Raw genomic sequence first — 21656 nt, 5'->3', positions numbered from 1 at the left:
GAATGCTGCTAGAATGGCTCTTACTTTATAGCTTCTATACCTCTGAGATAGTTACTGAGAGAGGAGAGGCTGTTGTGCAACTTAACTGGTACCTACAGATCTCTCCTTTTTGAGACCTGAGAATCCCCTGTTAAGCTCTAATTAGAATGCCTTAATCCACACCTCCAGCTTCCCTACTAGCTATGGTTGTGGTACATCCAGCCCTGAGATCTGCTGGAAGTCTGACCTCTGCCACCAACTTTCTTTTCTCTTCCTCTTCCTTAGGACTGATCATGTCAGCCATCACAGTCATTATCCTGATGGTGTACTTTGCGATCGACACCTTCGGGATTCAAGGAAGATCATGGCTGGCTGAATGCACCCCCATCTACATCCAGTATTTTGTCAAGTTCTTCATCATTGGTGTCACTGTGCTCGTGGTGGCTGTGCCTGAAGGCTTACCCCTGGCTGTGACAATCTCTTTGGCCTACTCTGTGAAGGTGAGCAGTTAGACCCCTAAAGAGATTCTGGACTAGATGCCAGGTAGGGGAAGGGGAAGTTTGGAAGGTATGTTTGGTTGCTTTCTTTAGTTTCTGAGGGGTTAGATTTGGGCTTGCAGTGACAGATGTATTATGTGAGGGAGTGGAGAGTAGATGCTTTTTTCTTTGGCATGCCTGCTAGCTGTGGGTAAACATACTTGGAGTAGGAGTTTTAAAGTGTTACAACTAGAAGAAGCAGATTTACTAACCTCACATCAGCGTCCACTTCACAGGCTGAGAGCTTAGATAGATAGATGGACATACATGCATACACACATACATACGTAAATCTATAGATACATAGCTAGATGTGAAGCCTTTGTCTGTCTGTGGCTCTCATTTTTACTTTAGTGTGGCTTTTAAGAAGTTACATTATAGGGAGATCAATATTGTGTGGTACATCACTGAAGATTAGACGGCAGGGGTTTTGTTTCATTAAACCAATTTCCTAACGAGGCAGATTTGCAAAAAGGCCATGTCGCCGCCGCCACCCCTTGATTTCTTTCCTGCCTTAAGGCATTTCACATGTTCAATGATCAGTCTGCCTCTGTGCCACTCTGTTTCTGTAACCCTTTTTAGTAATTCCTGTGTTTGCCTCACACAGAAAATGATGAAAGATAACAATCTGGTTAGGCACCTGGATGCTTGCGAGACAATGGGCAACGCCACCGCTATCTGCTCAGACAAGACAGGTACTCTCACCATGAACCGTATGACTGTGGTGCAAGCTTATGTGGGTGACACCCACTACAAACAGATCCCTGACCCAGAAGCCATCCTGCCCAAGGTCCTGGACCTCATCGTCAACGGTGTTGCAATAAATTCTGCTTACACCTCTAAAATCTTGGTGAGTCCCAGTTTACTTTATTGTGAAGGAGCTAGTAGTGCAACCTCTTGTCCACCAGTAAGAGGGTTTCAGTGAGAACTTTCATCCAACTGAGTATTGTCATTCTATGGTGGAAGGAATGGGTGCTCATACCCTTTTCTACCACATATGTAATGCATATGCACATACGTAAGGCAAAATGCTCCATACACAAGCCCAGATGCCCGTAGGCTTTGTAGGTGTTTTCTTTTCCTTTCTATATGCACCTGTGTGCAGAGGGGGTAGCTCACAAAATGGCCTAAATGTGTGCCATGCAGAGAAGCACACATGCTTTTCCTTCCACCACAGACCTAGAGATGGTCAAGCATCAGAGTGCTTGACCCACAAATGAATTTGTTCTCTGCAAGCAGTCCTTTGGTGTTCAGAAGAATGTTTGGAAGAGCCCAGTTCTCTCAGCTGTCTACACCTTGAGGTGAGGATCACTTTTCGGAACCAGGATGGGGTAGAGAAGAAAACTCCCTCAAAGATAGGAGAGCCTCACTAAGCTTCTCCTTCCTCTGAATGTCTTAAAAGTGAAGATGCTGTCTGTGCAATGATGCTGCCAGTGCCCTTTTCTGCTGAAGATCATGGGGGTTGGATGCAACCCCTATAATCCTCAGCAGAAAAAGATGCTGTGAGCTTCACTATGCAGGTATCATCTTTTGAGAGAGCTTTGAGAGCTATGTAATGAGTCAGTTTATAAATCTTTCTCAATAAAATAAAAATGTTCACTTTCCAAACAGTCAGGGAAAGAAGCAGGGCGAGAAGGGCTCACCACCTGATCCAAGGTGGGGGGTTTTCTCATTGAGGGACTCGAGCAAGCTGAACTGAGGTGGGTACCTGCTCATGGTGCTGCCTCAGTTCTACCCTTTTTAATTCAAGGAGGGTTGCTCACATTTGCAAATGCCCCTGCAGCAATGCTCACCCCGACAATGTTGCTTTAGCTTTGGTGATATGTGAACCAGCCCTATCAGCTCTCATATTATATTAACTGAGTATATTAACTGTATATTAACTGAGTATATTAACAGTATATTAACTGAGGAACAGAAGACCCTTAATAGGTTTGAAGAGAGGAGAGCAGGCCACTTGTCACTAACTTTTAGTCTGTCTGTCTCACCCTCAGGGTAGTTTCAAAGAAGATTAATATATCTGTTGGGAAAAGTAGTATATGGTGACTGACATGGGTGTGTTTTCAGACTTGGATCCCTGTTACATGTATTGGCTGCTTGCAGCAGAAAACACACTGTGTCTTTCATGTGGTAATGAAATGCACTTTTTCTTCCTCAAATATGAAAGTAATTTTTGTGTCTGGGGAAAAAACACACACCATATGATGCTGTTTTCAAAATGTCTAATATATACATCTTCCAGAGTGCCGCGTGAGGTAGGAAATTGCTGAACAGGTGGCTCCTCTGCTCTGGGACTGACTAGGAGGAATCTGCATACTCACCAGTCAGTCTGAGATCAGAAGAGCTCTCTGCTTCACAAATCTGACAGGTAAGAAAATTCTGCTAATATCCCTTTTTCACAGATACGAACTGAAGCCTAAAGAGATTAAGGGTTTGACTTCTGAAATATAAAAATAACTATCTAGCTAACTGGCTTTGGATTTTTCTCATTTTTACCTTTGAAATTCTATTCTAGTGACAAGTACCCACTATTGACAAATCCAAATGTTTTCCACTGCATGTTGTTGTTGCCTCTTTCCTCCAAGGAGCTCAGAGTTAGGGTCAAACTAGGCAGGACGTTAAACTCATCTTTACATTTTATGTGCACTTTAAATGCAAATTGCATCAGCTAAAGGGGCTGATAATGATCAGGATCGCAGCAGGCGTGGAGGAAGGGATTTAATAAACCGCTCCTCTGAAGCTGGTATTTGTGTTGGGAGGAAGTCTCTCGATGGCACCAATGGGCACAATAAAAAGAAAAATGAGCGATACCCAATTAAGCCATACTCAGAATGGAACTACTGAAATCAATGGACATGGGTCTATTCTGAGTATGACATAACTTTGAATACCACCCACTATGTCATGGAAAACATTTGGCTTTGTCAGTGGTGGATGCCTATCATTAATGATAGAATGTCAAAGGTTTTTTAAAAAATGATACTGAGTAAAAAATACAGAACCAGCTAGCTAGATGGGTGATATTTTTGTCTTTCAGAACTCAAAGCCTTCATCTATGAAATTCACTACTTTAGATGGCTTTAAAAGATAAGACAAATTAATGGAAGATAACACCATTTGATGGCTAATAATTACGCTACCTCCAGGATCAGAGGCAGTGGGCCTCTGAATGCCAATTGCTAGAGAATAACAGTGAGAAAATGTGGTTGCGGTAATGTCCTGCTTGGGGGGGGGGGTCCATCAGTATCTGGTTGGCCAGGATCCTTGACTAGAATGCCCTTGTGGACTAATTCAGCTGGGCTATTCATATCGTAGCTGCAGATTTGCTCTAACTGTCTTCCTCACATTGCCAATCTTGTTCTCCTTATGAGGTGGCTAGAATCAATAACAGTGATTAGATCAAGTTCACCTACGGAGCTTCATGACTGAACCCAGGTCTCCCTGATCCAAGTCCAATGCTCAACCCACCAAGGCCACACAGAATCTCTGTGCTGTTCTTCCATGTTCTTTGCTTACCAGTCACCTGATTCTGATAGGGTGCAGTGGTCATGGAAATTTAAATACAATTTACCATTATCATTTCACACTCATTTTGGAAAATTTAGCCACCAGAGAAAGAAGGAGGTCTCCCACGTCAAGTTGGAAACAAGACAGAATGTGCACTTCTGGGCTTTGTGCTGGACTTGAAACAAGATTACCAAGCCGTCCGCAGTGAGGTGCCAGAAGAAAAGCTCTACAAGGTGTACACCTTCAACTCGGTCCGCAAGTCCATGAGTACGGTGCTGAAGAACCCAGATGGGAGCTTCCGCATGTACAGCAAAGGAGCCTCTGAGATCATCCTGCGCAAGTACCTACCATCTCTCCTAATTGCTCTGTGGGGGGCCCTAATGATTTTTTCTAACATATTCCAAAAGGGTAAAGGTGTTAATCCATTGCAGCAAAAACAACAAAGAGTCTGTGGTCCATGAAAGTTTGTGCTGTAATAAATTTGTTAGTCTTTAAAGTGCCACAAGACTCTTGTTGTTGTTAATTTCTGTTTCCTTCTACCACTGCTGATAAATTATTCAGGGATAGTCAAATTATTTGGGTTAAATTGAGAAGTGATCAGAACTTCAAGGAAGATGAGAAGAATCAAGTGTAGGCGGCAAAGGGTTAAAGCCACCTACACATCCACACGCACACCAGGGTCCTGATCCTACACCTGCTACTTACTTTAAAAACAAAAGCAAAACCCATCACAGATTTTTAAACAAAGTTTAAATACTGTTTAATTTTTAAAAACCTCTAAGCAGTTTACAAAAACAATTAAAATTATTAATAAAAGCAGTTAAAAACAAGTAATTTAAAACATGTTTAAAATAATCAAAACAACAGTAGATTAAAAAAAAGATTAAAACACATCAGCATCTATGTGTCTGGAAAAGCTTACCTAAACAAAAATGTTTTAGCCAGGTGTCAAAAAGAATATTTTATATTATATAGAAGTTATAATTACATGAATGGCATCATGTCTAGTTTGGCCTTAGAAGTTTCAGTTAAATAGCTAGGCTACTGTTTTCCCTCCTTTCGTTCATCCCAACTTGACAAGTGAAGAAAGTGGGAGGATGAAAGAGAGTTGGCAGTGATGGTGGTGGTCCCCCAGGCTGGGCTTGGTGAACTTAGATAATTCTTAAGGAAGAGCTACGATTTTCTAAGAATTCTCTTTAAAAAACAAAAAAGCTTGAAAAGACCCAGCCCATTTCAAACTGAGACAGGCAGATTTCACTCATCACTACTACTCTCTGTAAAAGGTTGGCCAATGGCAAAAACACTTGTAAGGATAATGATGGTACCAAGAACGCAGTCAAAACTGAGCATCCCTCTCAGAATGTTAGGCCTTCATTCTGTACTGCAATCCAAAATAATAAAAGGAAAAAAGTCTCTATCCATTTTCATCAACTCTTCATTAAAGGGATACCAGAATTCAGATTCACCTGGAATCAAACAAAAATAAAAAATAATATAAAATTTATTCTCTATGTCCCCACGCTGCATATGAAATTCTTGGATTTCAGCACAATTTATACATGCCTTTTATATACACATTTCCACATTTCCCACAACAGGGCCCCCCTCTGAATTTTACTTACTTATGCCACTGCTTAGTCACTGAGGGGAAGAACTGCACAATTTTACAGTCTCTTCCTTTTTGCTGTTTGCGTTGGTCTAGCAGTATGCCTTAAGTGGAGACCTTGACCATTGAATTTCACTTTGTTTTTGAACTGACAAGATGCTAATGACACAAGTACTTTCAAGAGTGAGGTGTATTCAGTGCTGCATGCTTGTTAAGAAATGAATATCTTGCTTTCTAACAGTTCTTCACTCTCTCCTATACTGTTGACAAAGCACCCTTTCCTTTCCACATTTTCTCTGTTGAAAGTCATACTCGCAGCCCATTATCTGTCAAGGTCAATGTGTTAGAGAAAAGGATAGTCATGCATGTAGGGGCAGGATGAGACCCATAGCCACCAAGGAGATACTGGTAATTCTGTAGGTCCCCAAAACAGGACTAAAAATGACCTACTCAGTTCCCTTCTATTTCTCCCTGCTTCTCACCATTCAGTGATCCATCCACTGTCACTCCACTCTGTCCACGAGGAGGCAGGCTTTCCAGGAGAAAGACTTGTTTCTGTGCTAGACTGGAAGGCACCTCCCACTTCCTCTTTCCCCCCACCTCTGCAGCAAATGAATGTGGATCTTTTGGTCTGCTCCATCCAGAATCTGCTCCAGATAGGAAGAAGATTAGTTATTGATTTATTCAAATAATTTCTATCCCACCTTTCCATATATCAGCAGTGAAAAACATCCGTTTAAGGGCCACTCTTCCACATAGACAACTTTCCAGGGGCTACATGCCAGAGATGTGCAGAGCTGAGCCAAAAGTGGACAGAGCAAAGGATGTGGCTCTTACCTTTGTACAGCAGGCACAAGTTAGAGGTTTCTACACACCAGAGACCTCTTTATACTCCATTCAGGCAAACAGGAGACATTATCCCAGCTCAAGAACACATTGCGGCCAGCCACAAGCATTTGAGGAGAATGCAGAGCAGGGCCAGTGGGGGTGTCTCACTTGAGGAAAGAGTCTCAGAAAGGCCTGGAGACAGGGGCCTGGGGGCCCGCATTCAGCTCACAAGCCAAAGGTTCCCACCACTAACATACATGATGCCCAAAGTGGCTAAGGATATGTCTGTTACACAAACAAAATATACACTGCAATGTATTTGGCATCTCAGTCCCATTCATATATACTGTTGCTCTGAGGGGGAGGTTAAAGTTAGGAGAAGGCAGGAGAGCAGATTTTTCACTGAAATTTTTCACAATCCTTCCTATTCTTTTTCTTGTAAGGAAAAAGGAAATGATGCACTCCTGTCTGTAAAGAGTGTGTGATCCATGCATTACTAAGGCATAATTTCTTGGAACAAGTACCTAAAGCTGTTTGCCTTTGCTTATGTGAATACATGCTTATTCCTTTTGATTCCTCCCCTTAATGCAGATGCACAAAGATCTTGGACAAGAATGGGGAACCCAGAATATTTAAGGTGAAGGATCGGGACGAGATGGTGAAAAAAGTGATTGAGCCAATGGCTTGTCAGGGGCTGCGGACCATTTGCCTGGCCTACCGGGATTTTCCTGCTCGTGTTGAGCCCGACTGGGATGCTGAAAATGAGATCCTGTCTGACCTTACCTGCATCACTGTGGTTGGCATTGAGGACCCTGTTCGGCCAGAGGTACCAGCATGGCTCTCTTTGTTTTTGCCTAGCAGAAGTGGGGTCCCTAATTGTCTTTCTTCATTTTGACTCTAATTTGGTCCCAGCTGTTTTCCCATTCCTTTCACTTATTACCTCCTTCAGCCCCAGCTCTGGTTCCTTCCCTGATGCTTTTATCCTTGAACTGGTCTTATGCAAACCGTGTCCTCTTTGACTGGTACACTGAGACTCTTCCCTTCTCTGACCTCCACCTTGCCACTTTTCCTCATTTGCCTGTCCTACTTTGATCACCAATATATTGGACTCCTTTACCCTTTCCCGTCCCCTCTCCTTTCCTGTTGTCACTTCCGTTCTTTGCCATGACTCTGCTTTTTCCTGCACCCTTGACTTCCTTGCATTCCTTTCTCATGGGTCCATCTGAATTAAGCACTTAATCTTTTTTTCTGTCTGCTCCTGCTCTCCTGCCTTTTGAATGCCTTAGTTCAGATGAAGTCCCGTAAATATTCTGACTTACCACCATTCTTACCACTTACAGTCCTGCCTCTTTCTCTACAAGAGCTTTGAGATAACTGTAGTCTCCAGCTACAGTCAGTATCCGCTGTAAGGCTGTGTTTCCAATAAGGTTGGTGGGGAAACGCCCCTGTGAGATTAATAGTAGGGTTGCCATCTCTGTTCCTGACTAATCTACATACAGTTTTTGGCAGCTACATAGTAGGGAGAAAGTCACGAGGTACAGCATTGTCCTTCATGGATTTACATTAACAGGAGGGGAGTTGAGCTGCACTTGTTGAATTCTACCTAGTGTGCAATTGTTGAGTTGACAGCTGTATTAGGAAGTGCCTAGGAGAGAGCATTTTGGCAAATGCTGCTTCTCTTGTCATATTAGGTGACGTGGCAAAATGTCACCATTCTTTCTTTTGAGCAACTATAAAAGGACACAAGAACCCTACCTCACACTGAATGTGGCAACTTTAATTTACAAATTCCATTCAGAAGCAGCAACAGAGATTCTGGCAGGTTATGAAGGTCACTGAAGGAAGGAACACATTTATTAGCATTCAGCAACCATCTCCTTGCCCTGATGTTTTCTCCCTATCTCCCACACTCTGTTTTCTCTCACGGCATGCTATAGGATGACAGGCAGGCTACTGACCTAAGAGAAGAAACCATCCCATGCTTGCCCCTTGATTATATTTCAGAGCTGGCCCCCTGCACACATTTTTCCTTAATTAGATGTTGAAGTATCTGGGGTTGGGAAAGGCTTCACAGATGCCCTGCATGCACTCGCTCTGGAGGCGGTGATTCAATTTGCTGATTCCTTAGTAATGTCTCCCTCTCTGTTTGGGTTTGTTCTGTATAAGATAAAACCTGCTAGAGCAGTGATGTGTCAATGAAATCAGTGACACTGGGCAAGGCAGGAGGCTGATCTGCAGCTACGTTGCCGTCCCATAACAGGCAACTGGTAAAACTTCCCATCACCCACCCACGTCTTGGCGCCAGAGGTTCCCAAGCTGCATCATTTAGAGGAGACAACAAGTTTATGTCTCCCTAGAGGCAAGAATGGTGCCTGTTCCAGAAACTGCTCAGAACAAACTTGTTGCCTGGCTACGAAGGGTACATATGCTGAGAAGCCACAATTGGCTCCATCTCCCAGCATGCATATTATATTGCCCGTACATGCAATGAAATACACGTGTGTGTGTGTGAGTGAGAGAGAGAGAGAGAGAGAGAGAAATCATAATCATAATGTGTGGGTTCCCTTGGGAGGAAGGGGAAGGAATAAATTAATTAGTTTTAACATTTGAGTTTTGTGCAGTTCAAGCAATAGGAAATCTGTCCTGTATGAAGGTAACCCTTTATAAGAACACTTTTAACTTGCAGTTCATGGCAATTTGATCTTAGATCCTTTCATTTTTACTAAACAGAAGACAATCTCTTATTTTTAGTGTTGACCCTCTGGCATTTACAGTATGCGAGAGGGGAGAAAGTCCATTATGAAGTTGTTACAGATTTATTCATACATTAGGTACAGCCTGATGGAGTCTAATGTATGATTCGGTGGTCCTTTAGGAAGAAATGACATAGGAGTGGACACCTTTATATGGTCCCCATACTAAATATAGCCTGGGCACTTTTGTTATATTGCCTGTGGTGCCATTCCTGTTAACAATCTACAGACAGACGCTTACTGGGTTTGCATCGCCTGCTGTCACTTCTCCCACTTCGGATAAGAAGCATTGACCTTGTCATGCTGTGATGTCACTGCAACACACAATGTGAGCAAAGGCACATTAAAGCAATGACAGACATGGAACCAGATTTTCCACCACAAGCAAACAGCTACAAGATACACAATTAGTTTTTTGAGGGTAGGGGGATTTAGAATGCCCTCCCTTTTAGAAACAAAATCTCAAGACAGTTCTGGTAATTATCCATATCATTTTTGTTACTGTCTAGGTGCATTGAGAGCCCAGTAGGAATAACTTAAATAGACTATACATTTTTAAACGAATATATATTGGAGATTTTTGAAAAAATCTCCTTCATTTGGAGCAGTTATGTTGTGTGTGTTTTTATGCTCATACATTCCAGACAAGTGAAACTTGCAACAAAATGTTGCAGTGTGTACTCCTGTTCAGGGTTCCAACCATGCCACCTTTCAGGATACTCCATTCCATTCCACTTCTTCCCTTTCCTGAATTTCCATTCCCCCTCCCTGTCAGCATTCTGTGGCCACTGAGCATGCTTAATTATTCCTGTGCTGTTAAGTTGGTGAGGTTTCTGCAGTTTTTAGTTTTTTTCTACATATTTTTTTCAACTTCTGCAGACCTTGGGATTTTTCCAAGCCTGCTGATACCTCCCTCTGCTGCATGGATGTGTTGCTTTAAATACGCAAGGGTCCACACTAAAAAAACTGAGTTTTCTATTAGTGTGTGCCTTCCCTTTCAGGTTTTATCCATCCTTTTTTCTTGTCTCACACTCACACTGCCCAACTTCCTGACTCTATCTCATTGCTGCCAATAGGTGCCTGAGGCAATCCAGAAATGCCAGCGTGCCGGTATTACTGTTCGGATGGTTACAGGTGACAACATCAATACAGCACGTGCCATTGCAACCAAGTGTGGGATCTTGGTGCCTGGGGAGGACTTCCTGTGCTTGGAAGGAAAGGAATTCAATAGGCTCATCCGCAATGAGAAAGGCGAGGTAAGATGAAGAAGGGATTAAGGGAATAGGGTGAGGTAGAAGCCACTCAAGGTCCAGTCAGTTTATTTAGAGGACCACTCTCTGCTTGGCTGCTTCTGAAACATGCCTCATTCTGTATAGTGCATTCATCCTGTGATCTCAGGGAAATAATGAGCTTGTTCATGCAGTTTTCAGCTCCTGAGAAAGAGACTCTCAACTCTGAAGTGCAGGCTTGGCAAGGCTAGAATAGAGGTATAGAGAGGGCTTCTCTCTCCCATGCTTGCTTTTAACATTACAGGTATTTTTTACAGCCTCCTGTTTTGGAGCCAAGCTGATTCCAGCCATTTGCTGCTAACTTACAAATACAGAATGCTGACTGCTTTTGCCCAGCAAACCTCTTATGCTATATAGGATCCATGTTAGTGCTGACAGAATGGTGTCTCCATGCATGAATTACTGATGTCACTTATTGGGGTTATCAAATAAAATTAGCTTGTCTTTAGGTTGATACATGTCACTTGTGAATTCTCACAACTTTCTGCCACCTCCTGGTAGGAGGAAGAGGTTCTAAAGCTCTTGTTCGGGGCCATCCTGGTCTGTGTTTTCATGGCATTGCTTTGCAGGTAGAACAAGAGCAACTGGATAAGATCTGGCCCAAGCTCCGAGTCTTGGCACGTTCTTCACCCACTGATAAGCACACACTTGTGAAAGGTAAGATCAACTGAGGAGTTGGAACTTGTTCTCCAAGAAAATGTCCTCAAGAGAGTAGCGGGGAGGGCGGGAGATTGGAAGGTGCAGAGCCTCCCTTAGCAACTGGGTGGCATGGCTCCATAATGAGAAGCAGACCATTAAAGAGAAGGAATTACATTTGTACAGCCAAAGCCACTGAGCTTGGCCTTGTTTGGACATCACTTTAAACCAGGGGTGAAGAACCACTTTCAGCCAATTATGGCTAACCTTCCATAGGCCACGTTTGACAGGTGGGCAACACCACCCGCCTGTCCATCACCTTACATCATATAACTCCAGGTGGCGCCAACCTCCAGGCGAAGCAGCATGACTTGTATTCAATGCCAAATTTAAATAGAGAGCTGTTTAACAAACCACCAGCTGTAACCAATGTTTGTTCTTGGCTTACTCCTCATGATTTGTTTGGAAAAAGATAAACTGGATTTGGACATAAAGCTAAGTTAAACTATGGCTTAGCTTCTGACAGTGCAGCAGGAGTGGGGGAGGAGTGATGCATGTATGGTTTTAATCCCACAAACCAGCACTGTGTGCATTCACCTTTAAACCAAAGTTAAGCTTAACTGTGGCTTAAAGTGATGTGTGAACCAGGCTTTTGTCTTTGGAAAATTAAATCCTGCTTTTCCAATGCCAAAAGGATATCCCCAAGACAGCTTTTGCAACTAAAACTAGTTGAATAGCAATCAAAACCCATATTTTTTAAAGAACATTTTTTTTAACCAGCAGGCAGATTTCAAAGCTTGCTGAAACAGTAAAATCTTCAGTTGACAGTGGAAACTTGCCAAAGGGGAAGCCAAACAAACCTTCTAGGGGCAGGGAGTTCCACAGTCTGGGTGCTGCAAAAGACAAGTCCCCCTCAGTACATCCCTGCCAGCTATACTTAAGATTTATGTGGGGAGAGGCTGCCCTTTCAGTGTGACCCCCATGACTTGAATTGCTTTTGGAAACTGGCCAGTTGCTTTGCAGCTGGATGATTTGCTGCCTAGTTGGGTCTGTTTGTGTTTGCCATCTACTGACATTTAGCCCATCTTTCAGGAATCATTGACAGTACTGTTGGAGAACGGAGGCAGGTGGTAGCTGTGACTGGGGATGGCACCAATGATGGCCCAGCTTTGAAGAAAGCAGATGTGGGATTTGCTATGGTATGGACGAATTGGTGTGTTGCAAGCCAAAAGCAGCAGTGTGTGGGGATAGTGATTTTCCTTGGTATCGTAGAGCTGATAAGCTGTATGTGTTAAAGCTCTATTTTTATTCTGCTCTATTTTCTATTTCAGTTTTTGCACTTTGCAGAAGTCAGAAATGTTACAGCTCAGGACAGAATCTCACAATCCCTGGGCTCAGTAGGACACAGCAGGCAAGCATTAGGGAAAATTGGTCACCACAGGGTACCTGCTTAATGCTTCTGAAGCTTGCTGGGATTGTTCTGGCAGTGGCAGATTCTGTAGTACCTGACTGCCACCATGTGTCTGTAACTGAGTTTTGCAGTAAGCCTAATTGCCTTCTTGATCCGCTGCTATGGTTCTTCACCAAGGTGGAGGAGTCTGAGCAGAGAGTTACTGCCTAGATTTTCATCACACTTTTGGATTTGCAAAAGGGGGGGATTCAAAATAGCAAGTAGAACCTGCCACAAAATGTTACTGTGTGGGGTGCTCCCGTTCACCTTTCTAATCAGTCAGCCATGCTCTCCTCCACAATCCTCCATTCTCCCTCTCAAGTGTTTTTTTGCCCCTCCCAACCTTCAGAACAGTCAGAAATCTGTGGCCACTGCTCAGTCCTCACTGAGCTGTTTTAAGGTTTCCTGCCCCAGTTTAGGGTTTTTTCTTACTTTTTTTTATTTCTGCAAACCTTAGGGTTCTCCCAAGTCTGACATTACCTTTCTCTTATGCATGGATGGTTTGTCCCATTTTTAGCTACAAAAGAACTGGCACTCAGCTCTGAACTTCAGGAAGAGAGGGAATGATGACTTACAGGCTGCAATCAAATACATGCTTACCTAGGAGTAAGTTCCATTGAACCCAATGGAGCTTACTTCCGAGTAGACATGTATTGGATTGCAGCCTTAGTATTTTATTTTTCAAATGGCCTTGTGTATGACTATATGCTAATCAGTTAGCTCATCCAGGTTGGGGAAAATTATGATATTAGCCACATAATTCCTGCTGCAATCTTTGGTCCACATCTGAAACTGGATGATGTCTGCTGTTATGACTGCAACCCTATCTCTGTGGAGAACCAGTTATAGCAGCAAAAAACAATGAAAACTTAGTGCCAGCTTGATAACTAACTAGTTCACCTCCTCCTTCTCATTTTCTGTCCCTCAGGGTATTGCTGGCACAGATGTGGCTAAAGAGGCCTCAGACATCATCCTGACAGATGACAACTTTACAAGCATTGTCAAGGCAGTGATGTGGGGCCGCAATGTGTATGACAGCATCTCCAAATTCCTGCAGTTCCAACTAACGGTCAATGTAGTGGCTGTGATTGTGGCTTTCACAGGCGCTTGCATCACACAGGTAACATCATTTGAAGGGAGAGGGGTTTCCTTTATGGCTTAATATTTGGAACAATGGGGATGTTTTCAGCCATTCAGGATTCAGTTCCAAGTTCTGCTACAAATACGTTGCATAGCTTTGGTTGTTTCAAAAAGTTGGGTGTCTTTTATTTGGGAGCTTTCAAATAGCACAGTCAACATTTCTGGTCTTGATGCAGGTCAGTGTATGTAGGATCTTTGCTGGATCAGACCAAATGTCCATCTAGTCTGAGGTTTCCAGCAGTGGCTAGCTGGATGCCCTTGGCTGGTCTCAAATAAAGCTGATGGAGAGAGCAATCCCTTGTTGTTTGCCCTTAGCATCTGGTAATCAGAGGTATAACAACTCTTAAAATGAAAGTTGTGTGTGGCTATTGTGACTAATAGTCAGCAAAGACCCATCTTCTGTACCAGGAATGGGGAACCTGTAGCTTCCCAGAGTTGTTGGACTACGACTCCCATAATCTCTTGAGTGTTGGTCATGCTATCTTGGGCTAATTGGAGCTAGAGTCCAGTGACGTCTGGAGGACCACAGAATCCCCATCCCTAACCATATACATTTGTATCAGAAAGTTGTAGTATAGAAGCACATGAAAAGTTTTGTGCTGTATCTATCTAAACATCTCTGCAATAATGAAGACTAGAAAGATATTGTTTTTATTAAATGAAGGTTGGCATTCTGAAATTTGTTATTTGCTGGAGTCTTCAGACTGCACAAAATTTATCTGGGAGATGCATGTGGTCTCTAGCCTGGCACCCCACTGGTGCTAAATATTTAGTAGTTAGCACTGCAGTAGTACCATTAGTTTTACTGGGCATCAAACTTGACCATCCCTGGATGATTATAATAATGTGCTTGGAGTTCGAACTTGTTACAAGTCAATTCCAAGTGAGCAATGGAAAGGACTGAGGGAATGTGGAGGCATAGTCATGGACTAGATGTAAAATGCACTCCTTTCTGAGAAATTATTTTCCTTTTGCAGGACTCTCCTCTGAAGGCTGTCCAGATGTTATGGGTCAACTTGATCATGGATACCTTTGCCTCATTAGCTCTTGCCACAGAACCCCCATCCGAATCCTTGCTCTTGCGCAAGCCATATGGCCGCAACAAGCCATTAATTTCCCGCACCATGATGAAGAACATCCTGGGGCATGCTGTGTACCAGCTCACCATTATTTTCACACTTCTCTTTGCAGGTGAGAGTCAGAGGGATTAAGTTGCAGCCTTTAGCAGCGTATAAAACCACTAGGCTGAGTACTGGAAATCTAGGTTCTCCTTTCCATTCTACCCTTGATTGTACTCAAGTGTGTTTGTTTACTGAAGTATATGCATATCCCTCCTTACTCCCTTTCTTCCCTCCCCCCCAAAAAATAACTTGGGGCTTCCAACTCTGCAAACAGTAATAATTTATAATATCTCTATGGTAGCCATTGATTGAATAGTTTAGCATACAGGTAAGTTTTCAAACAAGGTTTCACTTCCCCTACTTTTGAAAAATGAAACTGCTCATACAGTCGATTCTGATACCCAGCCAATCTCCTTCTATGGTGTGGCCTGCCAGAAGCAGGTGGGAAGATCAACTTCCATGTGTGATACTGCAGAGTTAGAGATGCATCTGGGGCACTTTGGATCCCTCTCAAACGGTCAGATGTGTCCTTTGTCCTTCTGTATTGCAGCATCTGCAAATACAATTACCAATGACCAATGAAAAGTGCAAGGTAAGAGGCAGGCATTATTGCAACACTTAACTGTTTTTCTGCTTCTGGGTTCTCATGGGTAAAAACCTAGGAAGAACAGTACTTCTGCAAAATTTTGTCTTAGAGGTGTAAGTTGTTTCCCCTTCCTATTTTGTACCTAATTCAATGTGATACATGAATGGTAGCTGTCCATTTCCTTTGAATCAATTATTATTATTTATTTATATACCACATTTTCCACAAATACACATGTGCTCAAAGCGGTTCACACAAATAATCCAAATGCAATAGCACAACACATAATAAGAAGTATAATCACTACATTAAGAAAAAATATATACATCAAAGCATAAATGAGCATAAAGCTCAACAACAAACCCAAAGCAAAAACATTTAAAAACTAACCCCCAAGCTGATACAATAATATCTTCCATCCCCCGAACCCCCATAGCTCAACCCAAAGGGCCAGAAAGTCTTCTGAAAGAAGCTGCGTTTGAAGGCTTCCAGGGCTGGAGGTTGGGGCAAGGCAGGTGGAAATAGCCTCCCCTGATGACAAACCGAGTCTCTTTCCCCTCATCAATGAGGCCAATCAATTAGGTGATGCATGCCCAACAAATGAAATGGTTGCAAAAGCCGCAATAGTATATAACATGGGAAGCAAATCCTCAAGGTTAAGGGTTTAAGAATAAAGTTAAGTTATTTTGTAAGTATTGGAGACTAGGAATTCAGAGGATTTCTAATGGTAAATAACAAATGTCCAGAACAGTTCATGTTCAGGCCCTGGTGGATATAATTAAGGGCACCTGGATGCTGTTGTGTAGTTTTGAGCAGCTTCAGAGTTTTTGCAGAACTCACTGTGGCATCATATGTGAAATCACTTTTGATTTCAGTAGGAGGAGTTGTTTTTGTATTAGCAGCCAGAACTCTTAAAACTAAACTCTTGTGCTCAGGCTCAACAATGACAGGATATGTGCAGGGAAACGGCTGCTTTTATTATTGCTGTGTGGTTGTTGCTTTTTTCTTGTTGGGGGCTCTGTATGTTTAAACAGCTCATACAAGGCAGAAATTGCACAGCATGGAAAAGCAGTGATGAGGACCATTGCATGTGCTGAATTTCTGCCTGTTGTGCAGCTTTAAAAATCACTGTATCTGTCAGGAAACAAGAGTCTGTACCCCTATGGAGCCTATATGACCAATACATTTAATCCTTGGCCAAGGAAAGAGCTTTGATCTGGGAAATGATGCCTTTCATCAGTACAATTTAAGTTTTCTTTTGCTTTTTAAAAGCTATTCGGCATTGGTTTTGAGTTCCTTCAGGTGATTTGTTTAAATTTGGAGAGGTTCACCTACAAGTTAATTGCACTTCTTTTGGCTTTCAATCTCACAAAGGGAGCTGTCGATTTTTCCAGCGGCATCTTACCTAGAACTGAAAATCCTAACTCCAAAGACAACCTTGATTCTCACTGAGAGGGAATTAATGCAACTTTTTTGTGTGCATGGGTCTGGTTTGCATCATGTGGCCAGCAATATGCAAAATGAGGAATTTGGCAAAGACTAGACTGGCAAAAGGCAAGAGGAAGTAAGGCCCTGAGGGGGACTTGGGGGTGGGGTGGGAGGCAGGACTGCAACTTTGAGTCATGAGGAATAACAGGGAATTGAGCCAAACATAGAAGCCTCATTTTCTGGATTCACTGGCCTCATTTGCACATCGTATTCAACCATAGTTGCAAACAAAGTATGGTTTAATGTGCTGAAGGATAGTGTTCAAAAATTCCTCTGCACTCATCCCTCACTTTTGCCACACCACAGGAAAAGCAATCCAGAATCTGGCTTGTCATGTCATCTAAACCCAGGCTCATGTTTTGTTTCTGCCAAACAAACTATGAGTGGTAAGCCAAGAACAAATCTTGGTTACCACTCATGGTTTTCTTTGGAGAGAAACAAATCATGAACCCAGGTTTAGATGATACAGCAAGCAAACTTTGGGTTGTTTTGTCTACAGCACAATGGCAGGAGAGGATTGGTACAGGCCCTTTTGAGCAGCATGCACTAGCACATTGCTTGTTCACATTAAACCATAGTTTGTTTTAAACTATGGTTTAATGTACTGTTCAAATGGGCCACAGTATCCCTGGTATATTTTAGTGTGCCTTACATTAAATGAACAACAATTGGCCTGGATAGTATTTTCTTGATTTAATGTCAGTTTTTAATTTTTCTCCCTTACAACTATGTCTATGTCCTAGTTGGCTAATGGAGATTAAGAAGGTAGAAGATCATGTCCTCTGTAATATATAACCAGTGAGCTACTGTGTTGCCTCTGTGCACTTCCTTCACAAGTATAGGCAGTAGCTTTCTCCAAGGTGTTTACCAAATGGAGGCAGGCCCTCTCTGGAATGTTGCCATCCCAGGAGGTTGCTTCTACACCTGGGTAGGCCCTGTCTTTTGATTTCCTATTTTCCTGTAGATACTAATGCCACATTACATTTGTCCCATATCCATGAGGGCTGGAAGCCTAGCTTGCTTTTTGTTTAAGAAAGGTGAAATTCTCAGTAAGTCACATTGTATGCTAGAAGAATGATTCTGTGCTGTTCAGAATATAAGCTGATTAACAAGAAGCTCCTGGTTTGGGAATTGTGTTCTATATTGTGTATATAATGACATCATAAATTGTGGGGTCTATTGGGGAAGGATTTTTTTTAAGAAAAACCTCTCAAAATTCTTTTTTGATAGGTGAGAAATTTTTTGATATCGACAGTGGCCGGAATGTTCCCCTCCACTCCCCACCCACTGAACACTATACCATCGTCTTCAACACTTTTGTCATGATGCAACTTTTCAATGAGATCAATGCTCGCAAGATCCATGGTGAGAGGAATGTCGTTGAGGGCATTTTCCGGAACCCCATCTTCTGCTCTGTGGTGCTAGGAACTTTTGTTGCCCAGGTAAATGAAGCGGGCTGAGGGGTGGTGGGAACATGAGAACATTGAGTGAATAAACTGGAGGAGGAAGGGAGTGACTATGAAAGGGAACATTTTGTTCTTGCCTGAGGCATACTCCTTAGTGTGACCTTGACCAGGCATCATAGAATTATAGAGTTGGAAGGGGCCTGTAAGGCCATCGAGTCCAAGCCCCTGCTCAGTGCAGGAATCCAAATTAAAGCATACCCAACAGGTGACCGTCCAGCTGCCTCCTGAATGCCTCGTGTTGGAGAGCCCACCACCTCTCTAGGTAATTGGTTGCATTGTCGTATTGCTCTTAACTGTTAGGAAGTTTTTTCTGATGTTCAGTTGAAATCTGGCTTCCTGTAACTTGAGCCCATTATTCTGCGTCCTGCACTCTAGGACAGTAGAGAAGAGGTCCTGGTCCTCTACTGTGTGGCAACCTTTCACATACTTGAAGAGTGCTGTCTTATCTCCCCTCAGTCTTCTCTTCTCCAGGCTAAATATGCCCAGTTCTTTCAGTCTCTCCTCATAGGACTTTGTTTCCAGTCCCTTGATCATTCCCATTGCCCTCCTCTGAACTGTTCCAGTTTGTCTACATCCTTCTTAAAGTGTGGTGTCCAGCTAGACACAGTATTCAAGATGAGTCCTGACACATGCCAAATAGAGGGGAACCAATACTTCATGCCATTTGGAAACTATATTTCTATTAATGTAGTCTAAAATAGCATTTGCCTTTTTTGCAGTCACATCACACTGTTGGCTTGTGATCAACAACAATCCCAAGATTCTTCTCGCATATAGTACTGCTGAGCCAAGTATCCCCCCATCTTATAACTGTGCATTTGGTTTCTTTTTCCTAGGTGTAGAACTTTGCACTTACCCCTGTTAAATTTCATGCTGTTGTTTTCAGCCCAATGCTCCAGCCTATCAAGATCCCTTTGAATTTTGTTCCTCTCTTCCAAGGTATTGAAATCAACTCCAGGAAATGGAGTTTTAGACCCTTCAGACGCCCACTGTGAATTGTTTGCAAGGCACTTTGAGGGTAAAGTTGCTCGCCTCTGTAGCAAAGTTGCAGAGAACCTTTATGCTAGTTTCTCTTAAGAAAATGCCATACTCTCAGCCCCAGAAAAAGATTCTGAGGAGAAGTTTGATAGAATGTTGGATACAAAACAAATGACTGGATATGTCAGTCATTAGAGTCACAAGATCTTTCATTCTCCAATGCCAGCAAGTTTATAGTCAAGGTAGAGGTGCATTTACCCAACTTTTCAATTAATCTGCAAAGTCTAAACAAAATTTACTTCAGCAGACTGGCTTCTCATCTAGACCCTCACTTAAGATTCGATGGTCCATCTTTCTATATTTAAACATGTAGCATTAAGCTCCAGGCAGAAATACAGATATTGAGTCCTCTCCTTACATTCTGGAAAAGATTTCAGCAGATAGAAGGCAGAGTAATCTCCTCAGACCTATGAAACATAAAGTTAATTTTGGAAATAAATGTGACATAGGTGGGGGATGCATGTAAAATGATTCCCTCTCCTATTGGGTTCCAGTGTGGCAGCTAAGGTTGGTGCATGTGTGTTTTAAAAAAAACCAAGTGCAGAGTGAATCAGTTCTGTTCTTATATTCCTATCTTACCCTTCATAGCACTGCATGATCAGTCACTTTATAGAATGGGAACTAGAGGTGGACTGAAACAGCCGCCCCCAATTCAGCACCCCATTTGCAGGTGGTAAAAAGGGGCAGCCATTTTGGTTCTCACCTCAAAATGCTCTAGCAAATTCAAGCAAACCTCTGAAAGAAAATGAAAGGAGGCCAGTCATAGAATAACAAACCAACTGGCTTTGGCACCATTGCACTGATGTTGTCCCTCCTCTGATGCAGCCTTTGGAGGACGCATCCGTCAGAATGTTATTTCTAGCAAATGAAATAATACAATCTCACCTTCAAGATGAAGCTGCTTTTTTCTATATCCTAGCACCAAAGGCAGCTTCGTCCCAGAACCACGAGAAAGGAAACCATGAACTTACCACAAATCTTCCCACCCATGCTAAAAAAAGGAAAGGAAAATTTGACAATCTGAGGCAGAGGCATGAGTCTGATTTATTGATTTTGGATGTCTGAACTGTTTAGTATCAGACTTAGTTTGAGGCTAGTGGGATGTTTTTGTTTCCCTGTCCTCAGAGTTTCTTACGGCAGTGCGCCTCTTAGTCCACTTAATGCAACTGAGTGTGGGTTTTTTCCTTGTATTTTTAAATATAGTTTTCATTTGTGAGGGATAAGAGATTTCCTTCCATGCTTTGCGCTCAGTCTGGGAGCTGAGGGGAATCCCCTTCTCTTGGGGGTATTCTTGCTGGAGGACCTTGACTGTAATACAAGTGGCAGGTCCTTCTCCAATACAAAAAACTGCCTCGCCCCTGAACCCCTCAGAATTTACAGTAAATTCAAATTTTTCATTTCTGCTTTCTTTTGACATCCCACACTATGATCCATATAAGTTACTGAGTTATTACTTATGTTAACAGCATTTGTTAATCTTCTACTGTGTTTTCATACTATGTTCTTATGCTGTGGAATTCACTCCCACAAGAAGCAGTAATGGCCCCCAGCTTGGATGGTTTCAAAACCTTGGATGGGCTCCTGCTGGGAGGAAGGGCGGGATATAAATCAAATAATAATAAATAAATAAAAGACAAATTCCTGGAGGATAAGGCTGTTTTGCACCTGCACTGTTGGATGCAGTATGACTCTGAATACCAATTGCTGGGAATCACAGGTGTGGAGAGTATTGGTGTGCTCAGGTCCTGCTTGCAGGCTTCCCAGGAGCATTTCATTAGCTTCTATGAGAACAGGATGCTTTACTAGATGGGCTCTTCTTACGTTCTTATGATGAAGGCAGTTTTCTTTATGACTAAGAAATACCTGGGCACATGGTGCAGATGTCTTTTTTCCACTGAAATTCCTTATCTGCATGATTCTAAAGATAGATTCTGGCATGTACCTACCATGAGTAGTCTGCTGGCTTTCATTATGCACATGAGGGCAATATTGTGCATTGACACACAGATCCGATTGTGTGGATCCACGTTTTGTAGCACTGGTAACATGCCACTCAAAACAGTGATGGGCCTACTTTTTGGTGGTGCTCAACAAATTATGTTGAAGTATAATGTATGTCGATGAGTGGCAGACATAAATGATCCTGTGCATAATGAAAATACTGTAGGCAAGGTACTTACACAGAGGATCTCACCTTACATGCAAAGTATCACCAATGCACTGGATAAAGTTC

At 42.6% G+C, this 21656-nt stretch overlaps 1 protein-coding gene across 10 annotated transcripts in view; it reads left to right on the top strand.

The window, feature by feature from the left end:
* Positions 1-21656, top strand: part of ATP2B4 (ATPase plasma membrane Ca2+ transporting 4) — a 184737-nt gene that overhangs the window by 141150 nt on the left and 21931 nt on the right. For all 10 annotated transcript variants that reach the window (XM_061632244.1, XM_061632241.1, XM_061632235.1 and 7 more), the window contains 10 exons: positions 265-479; positions 1123-1365; positions 4121-4362; positions 7048-7282; positions 10286-10465; positions 11068-11155; positions 12227-12333; positions 13513-13704; positions 14702-14915; positions 18150-18361. In XM_061632244.1, the coding sequence (XP_061488228.1) occupies positions 265-479; positions 1123-1365; positions 4121-4362; positions 7048-7282; positions 10286-10465; positions 11068-11155; positions 12227-12333; positions 13513-13704; positions 14702-14915; positions 18150-18361 (1928 nt within the window). The remainder of the gene's footprint in view (positions 1-264; positions 480-1122; positions 1366-4120; positions 4363-7047; positions 7283-10285; positions 10466-11067; positions 11156-12226; positions 12334-13512; positions 13705-14701; positions 14916-18149; positions 18362-21656) is intronic.

This window comes from Rhineura floridana, chromosome 6 (assembly GCF_030035675.1).
Source record: "Rhineura floridana isolate rRhiFlo1 chromosome 6, rRhiFlo1.hap2, whole genome shotgun sequence".
In the NCBI taxonomy this organism is placed as follows: domain Eukaryota; kingdom Metazoa; phylum Chordata; class Lepidosauria; order Squamata; family Rhineuridae; genus Rhineura; species Rhineura floridana.
This window is presented reverse-complemented; position numbering and strand designations above follow the sequence as displayed.